General features: G+C 35.1%; 1 protein-coding gene across 1 annotated transcript in view; it reads right to left on the bottom strand.

Moving 5' to 3' along the window:
• Positions 1-10,344: 10,344 nt before the first annotated feature.
• IL1RAPL1 (interleukin 1 receptor accessory protein like 1) overlaps positions 10,345-16,790 on the bottom strand; it is a 1,275,105-nt gene continuing 1,268,659 nt past the window's right edge. Inside the window, exons 10-11 of the mRNA XM_023633890.2 lie at positions 12,019-12,189; positions 10,345-11,569 (exon numbers count right to left, since the gene is read on the bottom strand). Coding sequence (XP_023489658.1) covers positions 10,851-11,569; positions 12,019-12,189 — 890 coding nt within the window. The 3' untranslated portion in view covers positions 10,345-10,850. The remainder of the gene's footprint in view (positions 11,570-12,018; positions 12,190-16,790) is intronic.

The raw sequence follows: 16,790 nt of genomic DNA, 5'->3' as shown, positions 1-16,790 counted from the left end.
AAAATAAAATCGACTAAAAGATAGGAAACCTATGGTAATAACTTTGGTGCTTTCACAGGCTTTTTTACGATAGTTGCTGAGTGCAATACCTCCCCCACTTTTTATAAATAAATAATTCAGTGCTACCACGTAATGGAAAAAGTAGGAAATGGAAACAATCAGAATTTTTATGGAAAAAGCAAGAATGAGCTGACTCTCTCCTTTAAGATAAAATGCATGTCCTTAAAGAAAAGTTAGTTGAACAGAAACCTTGGTATTCATTTTTCGCCTGTGCAAAAACGATTCACTGGGTAATTTCCTGATGGAGTGCATTATCTTGGGAACTCATATAACTGTTTATTTAATGTAGCAATATATTGATTAAGCTTATTTAAATGTAATGTTAGTGTGTGTTTGCAATTAGAGTGTACATATGTTACAAATGCACGCACACATATACATTAATTTAGCAAACTAAATGCTTCACGTTGTTAAAGTTGACTGTTTTGAACTGTTGTTGACCAGAATACTTTCTGAAAATGAATCAAACTCAATTAATATATTGTCTTTTTCAGTTTAGTGTAGAAATAAAAAAGGCTATACTGCACTCAATAAAATTCTACTGTTGAATATTATTTTTTGGATGTTCTAGTGTTAGAAAAGTCTAGATGATAAGAGGGCCTACGGTGGCTGTGGAAATCACTAGAATATGAGCGGAAAAATTTAAACCAATTCTCTAGAAACTCTGATGTGGCTACTCCACAAAGAATGTATAAGAATATTTTCTCTTAACTAACAGGAGCCACATCCTTGAAATATGCACTGAGGATCAGTGACGTGATTAACTCTTGAGAATCAGAAATCAAATGGGACATTCTTAAGAAACAGAAGCTAGTAACCTCATCACTGGTAGTCATTCCTGGCATAACAAGGGACATAAAGATCAACATTAGTCCAGTGAGATAAATACATGTAGCTGGAAATAGATTGTCAGAGTAAGTAATTGAGGTGTGAAATAAAGAACCAACTGGTTTGTCATTGTGTAGGTTGTCCTTTTGCTGAAATAATGCAAGATGATGCATTTATCATCTCACATAGAATTAACTAAATTTATTGGCATGAATATAGGCTTGGACTTAATGTCATTCACTAGAATAGGGTTTCCCAAATTACATGATCATAAAAATTTCCTGGCATTCAGTTGTTTTGGAATGTGAGCCAGTAATCTATACTTTTAACAAATGTTACAAGTGATTCTTATGCTAAAGGACATTTGGAAAAATCTTCATTGGAGTCCATTTTTTGATGAATTCATCGTAAACATGAAGGAAAATAATTTTTAATTAGGTCTAACTACTTAAAAAAATTTGATATTGGTATATTTATTTTCACAACCAATATCTTTGGTGTCCTTGTCTAATTTTGCTGTTTTTCTTCCTTAACAGAAACAGAAGTGACAATAGACCTGTAGTCTCTTAGAAGGAAGGTGTGTTTTTAATTAATGCTCACCTATTAATTAGCTTTTTTTCCTTCTACGATGGTGCAATTACTTTTTCGGAGTCATATATTTCATGACAAAGTTGGACTCAGTTTTCTTGAGTAGTTCCTTTTTTCCTTCCTTTTAAGATAGTCTCAAATAAAATGTAATTGTCTATATAGTTTAGTTTTTTCAGGACTTCTTCATTCTGAGTTCTGATGAACAAATTGGGAGGAATTGTTAAAAAAGGAAGACTCAGTTTATGGCGATATTCATCTGCCACAAACTTTAATTATGTATTCCAAAGAGTGACAGCAGTTGTAATGACAGAAACAAAAATCCTACACCTGTTTTTCTCAAAGAGTGGTCTGTGGGCCTCCACATCAGAATCATCCAGGAAGCTTGTTAAGTAAACAGATTCTGGGCCCCACTCCAGTTCTATTGGAGTTCAATCTGAATTTCCATTTTTAATAAGTTTTCCAGGCAATTCTTCTGAAGCCTAAAGTTTGAGACTCACCTGTTTGACTCTTACAATTCTCAACTCCAGTTGTCTTATAGAATCACCTGGAGGATTCATTAAAAAGAAAAAACTAACTAACAATAGGACAAACTCCAGACTAGTTTCATCCGAATCTCTGGAAGTTTAAGGGTTTTTAAACCTTCTCAGGTGATTCGAAGTGCACCTAGGTCTTAGAACTGTTATTAGGAGGCCCATTAGCAGGTGCTATGGAAGGACTACAGTCATGAGTTGCTTAACAACAGTGATACATTCTGAGAAATGCGTCGTTAGGCGATTTCATCATTGTGCGAACATCGTAGAGTGTACTTACATAAACCTAGATGGTATAGCCTACTACACAAGTAGGCTATGTGGTACTAATCTTATGGGACCACCATTGTATATGCAGTCTGTTGTTGACCAAAACATCATTATGCGAACATCGTAGAGTGTACTTACATAAACCTAGATGGTATAGCCTACTACACAAGTAGGCTATGTGGTACTAATCTTATGGGACCACCATTGTATATGTAGTCTGTTGTTGACCAAAACATCATTATGCGGCACATGACTGTGTTTCACCCCTTGCCAAACACTTATGTCATAATATCAAGCATGCCAAAGTCGTAATTTCTATTCATATATTATAATGTTTAGCAATCAATTTCCCATTTTTATTTCAGAAAAGCATGCTGAGACCATCTAAGAAATGATTTTTGTTCAGAGCCCAGTTTTCCTTTCAAGTTCATAATTGTGTAAACAGTTCTTTATTGCCAAGGACAGTAGAGGAACTGAGATATTTCATTGCTTAATTTAAAACTGCTACTGAGTTTCAGAATCTTATAGTTCTGTTTGTCATTTATGTAGGTATTTGCATGTTCTTCTGCTCTCTGATTTTGGGAATGTTTCTCCTTTTATTGTTTTTTCCCCCAGAAGTTAGAAATTTGACTGCCTTAGCAGTTTTTCCATACTCTGGTCATTCACAAACCATCTTGATGACTTTTTCCATATATCACCTTTCCTAGACTATTATTCATCTATGTTTTTATTTAAATCATCTAAATACATATCATTCTACCATATAAGCAGAACTAGAAATAGTATCCATAAAGTCAAGTTTGATGTAGTACTTAAGTTTTTTAAAAAAAGTTCTAACACATTTTAAATCAAATATATAACTATTCAAATAAAAACCTCCTTCTGTGTACCATATAAAACCAACCGACATATCACTGGGACAAAAATCCCTAATTTGGGCAAACAATTGTCTAAACTATTGGTCAAATTTAGATGCCCTCTATCCTTCAGACCTTCACCCTGCCCTCGCCCACTGCACATCCGTGTCACCGAGCATTAAACATTGATAAAATATGCAAGCTTAATCAAGGAATTTGTTTGAACTACTCTTACAGGCCATACAGAAATGCCGAAAATCTCATGGCAGTAAGTGATTGGGTCATTACTATTTTAATTCTCTGAATATTTGCCTCATTCTGTTTCTAGATTTCCAGTAAATGTAGATCTGATATCAGTCAGGAATCTCCTAGAAAGAAGATGTCCCATGAGTATCAGTCTTTTAACCACCTGTCAATAATATGAGTATAATTGAAAGTTCCTGAGAATTTACGTATGTGTGTGAGGTGCACAAACAGTCCCAAATATCCTTCAACTATAGAGTTTTCTCCTGACATTTTTAATAATGGGTCAGTTCCTATGATGCACAATGTAAAATATAATGTGGAAACTATACTGAGTCATAGTCCATACAACATTTTACTTTTTCAGTAGAAGTTATTTTTTCACATGGAAAAACCCTACTGAGGTAGAAATGACTTTATGAAATTTTAAATATATTAATTACTTTGAAATCCAACCTTATGGTTTTTAAAAAATATTACTTTCCATTTTCACGATGATTTACCTCTGCTTCCTCTTTTATAAGTGTTTCTTAAAAGGCTGTCTTAAGGTATGAATTCTCCCTAAACAGTCCACTCATTCTGAGAGGCTTGGGGTTGTTCACTTGTTATGCTTGTGATGGAAAGATTTACCACCATTCCCTTCCCCCCAAATAAATAAATAATAAGTTTATTTATCTTTCAGATAAAATGACAAGTAAGGCCAAAAACATTTCCCTTTAGGAATGACTGTGCACTACAAGTTGGTGCAAAAGAGTAGAAAAATAAGATGATTAAAGATCTGGGTCACTTTAAAAGATTACCTGAGGGGACTTTATTTTAAGGTTATGTGAGTAGTACCTTAAAAAGAAAAGAATAAAATACCTGGGGAGCAAGAAGTAAGGAAGAGAAACAGCAAAGAGGACTCACATGTTATAAGTCCTTTCATTTCTGTTTCTCAAAGAATTTTATGAAATAGATGAAAGAAAAATGCGCAATTTAACCTTGAAAAGATCATTAAGGTGATAACGACTTTTAAGTGATTGAGTTTGTGATTCAAACCTCTCCATAATCCAGTAGTGAAGAAAAAGAGAGGGATTGTAAGTGGACTTGATTTTTTAACAAGGTTTTTCTTTTTGTTCAGCCAATTGGCCATTTCCTAAGTCCTTTGCTTCACAATCATAATAGGAACTAAGTCTACGAATTATAAGCTTATACAGACATCAACAGAGAGGGAAAGATAAGTATAACAAGAGTTATTAAATTAATGAAGGTACTTACATATGTTCCAACAACACATTATTTAATTTATTTTCATCTATGATCAGGTAGAAACCAGAAGAAACATTGGTAGCTTAATAAATAATTTAATTTCTTGAATTTCTATGTAACATATAAATTTATTTTTACAGGATATATAGAGAGCATACTCATAGAGAGCAACAGACTTATGAAACGACTATAAAACACAAATTATAATTCAAGTTTAAAATTTCTCATTTTTACACTTGTATTTGTCTATTTTCCTATTGCTAGTCAAAGCAAAATCAAATATATAATTGTAAGTATTCTAAGAAAAAAGGAGCGCCTCCATCACCTACACATGAGTTACATACATTCTAGATTGTACAAAATCAAAGAGGTTAGGCAAAACTAAAGGGAAACACTATGTAAAATGCACTTTTTACTGACTGTTGAATGTATCTGAGAGTGTCTGAGTTTAAAATTTGACTTGAACACCAGCCGAGGAAAATGACTAAATTCACTTTCCTATTTGGGTTCCCTCAAACTCTGAAAATGTAAAAGTTTTTACAATTCAATAGCAGATTATATGAACATATCTCCACTACTTTGGTGGAAAGAACACACTCAGGATTCTAGTTACCAGGAGCATATGCTGCAAGGAATATGGACAACTGTCCATGTGTCCTAACATAAAAATATCTTCATCCCAGTTGAGAATTAACCTAAAACACTCACATCTGGTCTCCCCAAATTTAGTCTCTCATTGACTAGTAAGGATAGATCCAAATTACTTTGCCACATGTTCATGCACTATGTAATACGTCATTTTACATTAAATCTTTTTTTAAATGACCAGCATGCCCTTTGAAACTTAAGGTTATCTGGACTATGAAGATTGAAATTTACACAACATCAATATTACATGTTATATTCTCAAGTTCATGTGCAGTTCTTCAGTTTCTATTCACTTAGTAGTGGAGGGAATACAGTGTAATGATGTAGAGCGATCGCCTTTGTTTGTTAGAAAGAGAATACTTTTCAGGCTTGTGGACCCTGGAGGATGCATCAGTGAAGCTAGCGAATGGTAGAAAAACAATAGTGCCTTACTTTATTTGCTTTAATGAACAATTTAGAACCTTGAGTTTGTCAGAGGACTCAGAGACTATTCAGAGGAACATTTACTGAAGGGCAGAAGGAAATTTTTTTAAAAAAAGTATCTGTAATGGAAAGATGTTTTGTATTCTGAGACTGGAAGAAAGAAATGATACTCGATGGAAGATTAGAGCTGAGTTCCTTCTTTTTAGTTTGGGCTTTTTCTATGCATGTGACTGAGGTTTGATGATGACAAGACACATAAGATTAGGATTAACTCATCATCATCATCCTTCTCTTTACTCAAACTTAGTTAGATCTTATAGCTCTTTGCGACAGAATGTTAATTATTAACTTAGCACAAACGTTTACCTTGCCGGCAATCACAAGTAAAAAGTAAAACTTTAAATAACCACCACTTCACTTCAGTATTCTCAAAATTCTTTATATTACCCCAAAGTCAGCATAAATCCTGAAACTGGCAAAAGCACAATTGTTGATTGATAATGAAGTATATAACCAATTCTAAATTTGGGCATAAGGAAACTGGGTCCCTTTGGAAAAACATGTCAAACGGTTGTTTCTTCTACTCTTGTACTGAATTAACTCTTTTCAGTTTTGTTGTAGGAAACATGATTAAACCCAAAGCATAAAAAGTTTAATAAATAAGGCATTGTGTCAAAATACATGATTTCACATTACCCCCAAACTATCTTTTGAGTAAATTAAGAAATTAAGTAAACTATCATAGTAATAAAGGCCAATTCTCATTTATCTGGGTATGAATTGTTTGTCATATAAAGTTTTTTTCTCATTACAAACCAAGTCTCCCGCAAATCAGGTCATGTTCGAAGAGGAAGTGCCTGTGTTTGTTCAAGGAACAATAATCATTCCTTGAATTTTCATGAAGGTAAGTAATAGTAGATATAATAGTGCCCACAAGATAGGTGGTTTATCTGAATGTCAGTTTCTGAGTACGTGTTCTAAATCCAAACATCAATAGATTTTTAGGTGATGGATGTCTTTGAGACTCATATCCAGGAAGACACAGTTTTGCACATACTCACAATTTTGTCTGGAATTTCAAAGGCTTCATTATTTACTTTAATCCTTTTTATAAACTCAAGGTGTCCTTGAACCTAAGTTTAAGGACTATTGTTAAGGCTAATCAAAATTTGACTGTTGGTTACTTTGTTTGCTCAGAATGATAAAGTGGGAAGAGTTCATGATAAGGCAAGGAATAGCTCTGCTTCCATCGACAAGCTCTTCCTTTTAGGGCACTCACTTGCATCATCACCTCTTTGTAATAACTGTATATATTGTTAAATAAAATCTTCAGTGATAGGGAATATGTGTCTGTAGGTGGGATTTCTAATCCATTTGATAATATCTCACCTCTCTTAATCAACTATGACAATAATGGGAATAATGACCAAGCAAGTTCAGATCAGAGACAGTAAGGGATTTTCCTCTTCTGTGTCTTTGTATTCTCTTATTTCCAATCAATCATTTCACTTGTGCAATACTAATGGTCTCCTTTCAATTTCAATAAGCTTTATTCTGGAACTAATGATATAAACTTAAACTAAATAAAAAGAAGAAATTAATTAAGCACAACATAAAAAATACTTCTCAGAAGAAGGAGAACTAGGGTATCATTCCAGAATCAGAAAATAATTTACAAATGTATGAATTAATGTTTTCCTAGAAGTGGTGATCATATTTTATATAAATGGTATCTGTCAAAGTTAATGACTATTCTAGGATAAACAATACTTACTTAGAGTTTAGGGGTTGGCTCTCAGTTAATATTTGCTCTTGTTATAAAATGCTAAATAATAATGAGATACGGAAGAAACCAGTATCTAGATATTTAAGATTAAGTCGATAGAGTTCAAATACATACAACCATGAAGAAAGTAATCAACACAAAATGGTTGACTGTTTGAACAATCAGGTGTTTAGCTATAGAAATACAGTAGGTTCAGGTCTCAACTCATTGTGTCTTGGATTTATTTCATAGAATTGATATAAACTTAAATCAGCCGGCTGCATGAGATAAAAATTTCTTCTCCGCCCATAGGAGACCTAAGGAATGGATTACAAATTAAATATTCAAAGATTTGAGCACCAGTATAAAGGGTAGGACGCTCGTAGGCAGCAAGTAGAGGTTACATTAAAGAACCAAATGGACTTTTGAATCCATAACATGTCACTTGGAGGCCAAGCAGCGATTGATGAAAACCACGCAATACCAAACATCACACATGTCTAAGTCCAGAAGCCCATTCTCTCCCTCAGCTTGGCTAACATGTTCACACTTCCAACTGTGTTTTTACAACTGGAATATTCTTATCCCCCACGGCCCCCACCGAAAAAAAGAGAAGGATGAAACCTAAGCACTAGGGAAAATACATTTTTTTCTCTTTTTATTGTGAATTCTAACATAACTTTTGTTAAACATAGAGCACGTGAACACATGACAGATTCCTTCGTTCTCACATGGAGCTGATAGAGGAATACTTGGGAGGAATGTTTCTAAAGCCATAGATAGCTTCTTCTCCATTTATTTCATTTTTTAAAAATATGACAAAGCATTAGAGGAAAAAAACGTTTCTTAAGTTGTGAGAATATCAAATATTACCCATCAATCCCTGAATCATGCTATTCAAAGTGCTTAAATCTACACTAAAAATAGAACAAAAAATGTACTCCCAATGCAGCTAAATTAACACCTATGGATGCCTAAAATATGATTGTGGTCTGATTACTTCCTCTACATTTATTCCACACTTCCATCGTGCACTTAAAAAAATAAAAAAATAAACAACCAAAGAAATAAATCAGGCCATTGCCATGTTTACAGTTTTCTGAGCACTGGGGGAGTCTGGAATCCAGTCCAATGAGGTTCACTGCCACCAGTCCCTGACAGGTGTCCATAGTACAACGTAAACAACGGCCTTCTTGGATTCTGAAAATAACCCAATGTGCAAAGCTGACCTTAAAGTTTATGTGTCCTTGCAGCTTCAGTTCTGGTTTGTGAAAATGTGACACAGGTCCAAAGGGAGCACGAGAATAAAGAACAGATTGTAGAGAACTACCCAGGTGAGTTGTCAGGGAAATAAACATTTTTTAAGCAAATAAAAATCAATGCACACCCCAAGGCTCCTTTACCTTGTCACACAAATACTGAGACCTTTGCATTGTTACAAAATTCTTATACTCATCTCTCATACATTTGCAATTCAATCTTACCCTCCTCAATGAACTCTACTGAAATTTACACTTTTTTGTGGCCAACTCACATCTTAGTATTGTGACCAAAACTATAGAATTGTTTTCTGGTTATATGGTGGTAGGAATAAACCAAACATACAATAGTCACTACACGAGCCCACAGACAATGACCGAAATGGAAGTTCCTACAATGAATCACTAAAGTAATGTATAAGTTCTATTATCAGTGTTTTCATCACATTGTTTTTTGTTAACTAAAAGCTACTTAGGTAATATTTCCCTTTAACAATTCTGCCCCCTGCAAGTTTCCTTATGATGGATTTTGTATCATCTTCAACATGAATATGTATTAGCTGCTTATGTCATTGATTTCAAACGTAAAGCTAAATGGGAAGGGATGAACTTCCTGGGAGCATCAGCTTTGTGTTTCTGAAAGATAGAATTGTACAGTTAAAATCAAACTAATTCTTTATACAATAAAATTAATTATTTTAAACACTTTCTCATCTAATTTAAAAACTATTGTGTGTAAATAATGTGTATTTTGAAAATACTGATTTCTGTTGGTATTCATATGTTTGACCTCCTGAGTTCTTATATAAACACTTTGATATTAATAAGTGTTGCTTATGTTCACAAACTGAAACCAAACACTTGATTCTGAATGTAGCATTGAAAATTAAATACAGTGAATTAACATTTAAATACAAAGGGACCCCATAATAAGTTTCACAGATTTGTTCTGACTCTTTAGAAAATAACATTTTGTATAATACAAGGTGATAAAACATATTTGATGACACAACCTGTCCTTCCCTTTGGTTTGGAAGCCTTCAAAGTAAATTTCATTTTGACTTCTGTTGGTTCACCCTTTTGAGTTAACTTGCCTGGCATTTGCACATAATCTCATTTGCAGGAAAATTATAGAGGGAAAAGAGGAAGTAGAATATTAAACAAAAACAGCCACAAACACATTCATGCCTTTCCAGGAAGTGATCAAATATAGGGCTTGATTTTTTTGTGTTTTTTTCTTTTTTTGTTTTTTTTCTGTTTTGTTTTGTTTCTTTTGTTCTGTTGTGTGTTTATATATATATATATATATATATATTTATATAAGGGTACATCAACTCATTTAAAAAACGGAAACAACACTCTCTTCCCCATTTTCATGCCCTTGATCTTCTCTTCTTAGCACTCTGTGGTGGTCACTGTGAAGTGACTAGCACACTTTTGGGTCTGGAGTGTATTCTGACGAGCAGTGAATTAAATGTTAAGACAGTTAGACCCACCCCCACCCCTCCTCAGAGTTTACACATCATGCCGCCATTAGAAGGGTAGAGGTGGGGAATGAGGCGGGACAAGGAAGAGATTCAGGGCTCTGATTGGCGGGGCCCTCCTATGAACAAGTGTTCTTCTTATTTTTTTTTTTTCCCAAATGGCAATGCTGGCATTCGTTGCACTGCTCTCTGAAGGCCCACATGGCCCTGCTGATCCTAGGTAGAACCTGAGAGGATCCGGTGCTCCTTGTCCCATTGGATAGATTTGTCCAAGCACCCCAAGGAAATGTTAAAAGCAAAACAAAATCAAGAAAAGGAAATAAAACCCATTCTGAAACTAAACTAATGAAGCAAAAAAGGGTTTTCTATCTATACATAAGTCTCTTCTTTAAAAAAATGTAAATTTACAAATTCCAATGACATATAAAACAAAGTCAAAAAATGTAATGCTAAGAGACATGGTAAAACAGGAAGACACTGATGCTACAAAGAAATTGCAAAAAACATATGTACAAGACCCTGTTTTTCCTCGTGTTCTAGAGATTGTAATGCATGTTTTTAACAGCAGCAGTCGAGGATTTAGTTCCAGGCACTGGACTGCAGACTCCACTCAAGCTCCTAGGGACAGGGTGTCCCGTGCTTTTCTGTCACCAAATCACACTGGATATACTGGTCTCCCTTGGCAACAGCGGCAGGATGGCACTGTTTGTGTGGGCCTCATCTGGATTCTGCTCCCTGCTCGATTTTGTCTGTGGCCGCTGCCCATTGATGAGTGTCATAGGGATGTTACAATAGGTATGCTGATTTCCTATGGAGGTAAGAGGCAGGGTGCCGGTAGGAGGTACGTCGTACTCGTAGCTTCGGTAGTAGTGTTTCTGGCGCATTTGTGAATGGTACGTGTTGTGAAAGGTGGAACGGAGATCTGGATGGGCAGTGGCTAGAGCTGTGGAGGTGGCCGCAGCCATCGAAATGGCCGAGACAGTCTGCAGCTCCCCGAAAGGCCCCTGCTCACTAACATCTAAAGCCTGCTCATGTGTAATGGGTTCTATCCTCTTAAAAGGCATTTCATATTGTAAACGTTTCCAGAACTTAGAGTTCAACTTGTTGCATTTTGGTCCATGCCATTTAATAACTGTCAGGAGCTTGATGGTGTGCTTGAGAGCTTCCACCTCCTGGTAGTTCATAATTCCTCGTAGTTCACTGCACTCAATTAGTATCACTTTAATTTCTCCAGTCACAAGCATGTTTCGAAGTCTGGTCTCCAGCTCAAAGATGCTCCAGCCCCTTCTGACTACGTAATTTGGGGTCATGACAATAATCAGCCGCTTGCTTTGATCTACACACCTTGCCACATCTTCAATGTATGCTACAAAAGAGAACAGTGTTTATCAGAATGAGTAAATCAAATATTTTGTCTAGAAAGCCCTGGTAGGTTCTCTTTTACACATTAAATGAGAATTGTTGTTTGATAGGTAACACTTTGAGAAGATGAAAATAGCCAAGGGCCACTTTGGAGAGTATGGGCTTTGCTTCTCTCAAAGTTAGAAATATTTTTCCCAGGTACAAATCTCTCATTTGGTTTCTTTAAATGTCAAGGCTCATAAAATGAGATGCTTTACAGAATAATAGAAGTAGCTTCTCAGAGGTATCAAAAATTAAGCTTCATATGAACACATAATGACATTTCTTTCTTGAGAAACTGTCAGATACAATTTTTGAAGTAAAGAACCCAAAGTTAAAATTCTGCCTAAAAAATGATGACTACACAGACGGACACAAGAATATGCACACTCTCAAATGAAAACGTTAACTTACTTCCAGTTGGGATTAAATCTCTATCTGGTATAAACAACTTATATCCATAATGCTTTTCAAGCATATCAGGTAGGATTTCAAGAGCAAAGCGTTCTTCTTCCCCAGTCTCCTGATTCCACTGGTCAGGATCCACTTTGGTGTATGATAAGTATGCGTCATAATCTTTATTGTCTGTCAAAAACATTACAGAGTAAAGGTGAAGTCACTACTCTACAAAGAAAACAATAGGACATGAAAACATTCACTTCTTTTTATAAACATCTCCAAATGTCCTCCTTCTGGGAGACCAAAGAAAGAAGCCTTCATTAATTTTCAGTAAGAATTCAATAATGACAAATATTCTGGAACTAATTTGGAGGTATAAGGGGTCACATTCCATTTATTGTTGTTGTTGTTGTGAAGACAGTAGGAGAAAAAATCAATGAAAAGAGCAATGAAATGTTAACTTCCAACATTTTTGATGCACAGATCATAGAGAATCTTGACTGCTTATAAAAGCCACATATTTGGATGGTATGCTCTTACTCTAAATAATCATACATTCACCTAATCCTGCTTTTGGTCATTTTACCCTGTTAAAAAAAGAGAAAGAAAACTGCACCTGTTTGACTGTGGAGGAATGACTTTTAGATTGTGTGCACTGTGCTGATTTTCTATTGGGAGAAAATAAAACCGAATTTGGAATAATTAATTTTTTATTGGGAGCCAGTTCTTGGATTTTGAAAGCTAGAATATTATTATACCGAATTATTACAAAAAACATATTGTTTTACTGATCTCCATTTATCTTACATGTAAAATATTGCCAAATTATTTTTCATCATGTTAATCAGTTTGACAATGAGAATAAAAAAGTACAATCTGAATAAATGAAACTTAGCTCTAAAATCTGATCTCTTCCCTCATTCTTCACACTTTTTACATGAGAACTCTTCAAATATTTGATGACTGCTATTGTGCATTATCTTTATCTTAATTTTTTAACATAAGCATCCCAAATTTCTCATTTGTTGTTTCTAAGAATAAGAAGTCATGTATCTTCTGCATAGTCTCTCATTTGTCAATTTCCTCTTCTGAATGTGATATCAGGATTCATAATTCACCTCAATTCTAAATACTGTCAACATTCTGAGTTTATCCATATTAATATCCTTCGCCTCCTTTGTGCTTCCCTGATGACTGTCAGTGGATTACTTGATTATTAGATCAAGTAGAATTGAAATATCCCTAAATTTCAGAACAAAATGAACTTTGCATTTGGCATAGAAAATTTAAAACCTTTGGGGTATAAAATATCAAAGATAGAGGGACATCTTTTACTGTTGCTCGGAAGGCTTTGGGACACTCCTTTTGACTTCAGGGACACTAAAGCTCACTTCCAGACATCCATCCGTGTGTGTTCATTTTAGTAGTCTGATAATCCCTAGCTATCTAGAAGTTATTCTATGATCATAACTTGTTAGGGCAAACTCAGAAAATTGTTTACGGCACTGAAAGTTAACACAGGTATATAAGAAGCTCACAACTCGGCTCTAGAATCCCTGGAAGAAAACTTTTAGCTATGAAATTTTCTTTAAACCAACTTTCAGGTAAAAAGAAAAAAAAAGGTTCAGAAAATAGTAATTATCCCAAACATGTCATATTTGGTATTTGGTATTTTCTTTATTCTTCAACCAGGATATAGCTGTACATATTACAAATAAAATTAAATTTTCACCAAAAATACTAATTATATTTGTTATAGAATATCTATGCACATGTGCCAGCTGTCTATAGTGGTACCATTTTGTTGATGTCAACACTTTAGTTGAGTCAGAAATAATAGAAAATAGCACATAATAAAGCTATTATGTAGTACCAGTTAATACTTAAATAAAAGTGTCCATTCATTATATATTCATGTGCCATTATCTATGAGATATAAAGCTTCCTTCACATTACTGGTCAGTAGTTTCCAGTCTAGTAGGAGATGTAAACAAGTCAAGTCAACAGCTCATTTCTAAGGGATAAACGTGTTGCTAAGAGTAGTATAGGGTCATGGGCCAAAGGGAGAACTCCCTAAACCAGACTGCAGATTGTAGAATTATTTCATGCATATACTATTTTCTTTCTGAGAGGTTGCTCTCTTCCAGTTTGCCACAAAAGTACTATAAAGTGTTGAAGTTTGCCCACATCTTGGATGTATAACAACTAGATTCTCATTCTTTGCCTTTTGTCTTCTCTAGGCTTAAAAATATTTGAAAACCAGATCAATCTGAATGCTGATATGAACAGAGCACTTATGACTCAGAAGAGATGTAAACAACTGGTCCACCAGCACTGGTAAGTTCCAGCTGGATATCACTTTTGCTTACATGACACTGTCTGTTTCTGGGTCCCCTGCCTCTTCCATGAACATCTTTTTTCTAACCCATAAATGCTGCCATTTCTCAAGATGTTTTCTGTGGTCTGCTTCTTTTCTCTCAGCCTATCTTCCCTCAAAAATCTCCTTTCCTCCTAAAACATCAATGATCACTTCTGTGTGGATGTCTCCCTAATTTAGATGTCCAATCTTGCTTTCTTTCTCATGAACTACCAACAGTCCCCGAATCCTACCTGTAACCTAGACCCCTTCATTTGGATGTGAGACACATGCTCACATTCAACATGCTCACAGTATAACAAGCTTCCCATCTCAAGCTCTCACCTCTTATTTCACTTTAATTTTAGTAACATAATAATCCTACTTCTTTAGTCTCCAAACTTCAGATGCATGTACCACTTACCCTTTTCATTACCAATAGTCTCATAGGCATTCATTACTAAAAATCCTTTGGATTCTATTTCCATACTAGGTCAGGTCTTACTCATTTCTCAGCTGTTATAATTATATTTTAGTGGGTCTTCCCTCTCTACGTCCTTCTCCTTTTGGCCCATTCCACACAGAGTCACAAAATTTATCTTTCCAAACGTCACCACTGATTATGTTTATGGTAGCTTGAAAAATATTTATGGCTACCCATTATCAAAAAACCAGCAGCTAAATCTGCAGTTGGCTTCCTTCGAATTTGAGTCTCTGAGTTGGAGGTGATCTCTTTTTCCATGTATTATATTATTGTGCTCATATCTTATCTTCTTTCTTTGACTATAAGATCCTTGACTCAGATATGTGACTAGGACTTAGTAGATGCTCAAACATATCTGTTGATGAAGTGAATGAATAGCCTTTCATTTGGGCATCACATGATTTACATCTTACAGCCAATGTAGAGATTTTATCAAGACCTGGATCACTTCCTAGGAGAGATGGCTTTGGTAAAACACACTCCATGCTTCCTGGACTCCTCAAGGAATTACTAGGGTCTGTGGGGTCAGAGTTTAGCGAGGTTCCTTTGGAACAGTCTTGAATTATAGTTGCTCACTGTGACTCAAAGGAAGACCTTAAGAGTCCCCATAAATTCCTCTGGAAAGTGACTTTCAGACTTGAGCTTGAATGACAAAAATCTGGAGGGCTTATTAAAATATAGACTGCTGGGCAAAGGTTTTCATTCAGTAGGTCTAGAATATGTCCTAAGAATTTGCATTTATAGCAAGCTCTCAGGTGATGCTGCTGCTGGTCCAGGGACCACACTTTGAGGAACTCTGCTCTACAACAGGGTACAGGCATCCAGAAGTCTCAAAGGCATGAAAGACTGCAGTCGGCTACCAGGTAATTGACCAGAGCACCACAAAACCTAAACACTGCAGCCTCAACTCAATGATAAGTGGTCACTATAATTATAGGGTATGTACTCTAAATAAAATAGCTGAAGATCCACACTTTCATAAAAAAGGGGATAGATTTTTGCCTAGACTAATATATATGGTAACCATATTAAGCTTAAATGAACCCCAGGAATCTGTGCTATGGCCTCAGTCAGTTTTCTATCTCTTTATGTCATCTGGACGAATTTGTAGCATTTAAGATAATATCTCTCAGATAAAAAGGAATAGGTCACATGAGATTATCCTGGTAGTAAATGCGGCTAAAAATCCCCTTGTGAACATCTGCAGCAGCATCCTCAAATCAGTGGGATACCTGATTGATATTTAATTCCTCTCTTTCCCCCAGAGTTTATGTCAGTGCAGTAATGGGGTAGGCATTTATTTACCACCAGAAGTAAACCCCTGACTTGAAAGTAATCAGACTGAAAACACCATGCCAGATAACCATACTAAATTCAGCAATGTTTTCTGACTCGAAATCATATGGATTCTAAGGTTTCTTCCTTTTTCCTCAATTATCAGCTGAATATGAACTTTGGGTAATATCTCTTATATTGGTTTTTAAATATCTATAAGAACATATATTAGCTAATCTTAATATGTAAGAGCTTCATGTGACTGAAGAAAATGAAAAATTGACAATTTCATAACCAGAGAAAAACCAAAATTATGCTCGGATTTTTAAAGGATAGGTTTGTGATATTTTAAATTCAACTTAAGTTTATAAACAGCTTAAAAGTAGTTAGTCATAACAGGGTAGTACAAGAGTATATTTCTTATTCTGAACTTTACTCTCTAAATTTTATTTTCTGTAATTTAAACTCTCAAGTATAATTCTGTTCACAGCAGAGATGGAAAATAGCTGGTATACACACTTGTTGTAATAATCGTAATAAACTCAATAATAGTCATCGATTTACTCTTTCCGTGACTTTCAAGAGATTCTAACTGCCACGTCCCACAAAAAATGAAAAACAGGAGTGAGGTCAGCAAGATAGTCAAATAAGACATCCCTTGCATGTATCTTC

The sequence above is a fragment of the Equus caballus genome, chromosome X (assembly GCF_041296265.1).
Source record: "Equus caballus isolate H_3958 breed thoroughbred chromosome X, TB-T2T, whole genome shotgun sequence".
NCBI lineage: Eukaryota > Metazoa > Chordata > Mammalia > Perissodactyla > Equidae > Equus > Equus caballus.
Note: the sequence above shows the minus strand (reverse complement) of the source record. Positions and strands in the feature narration are given on the sequence as shown.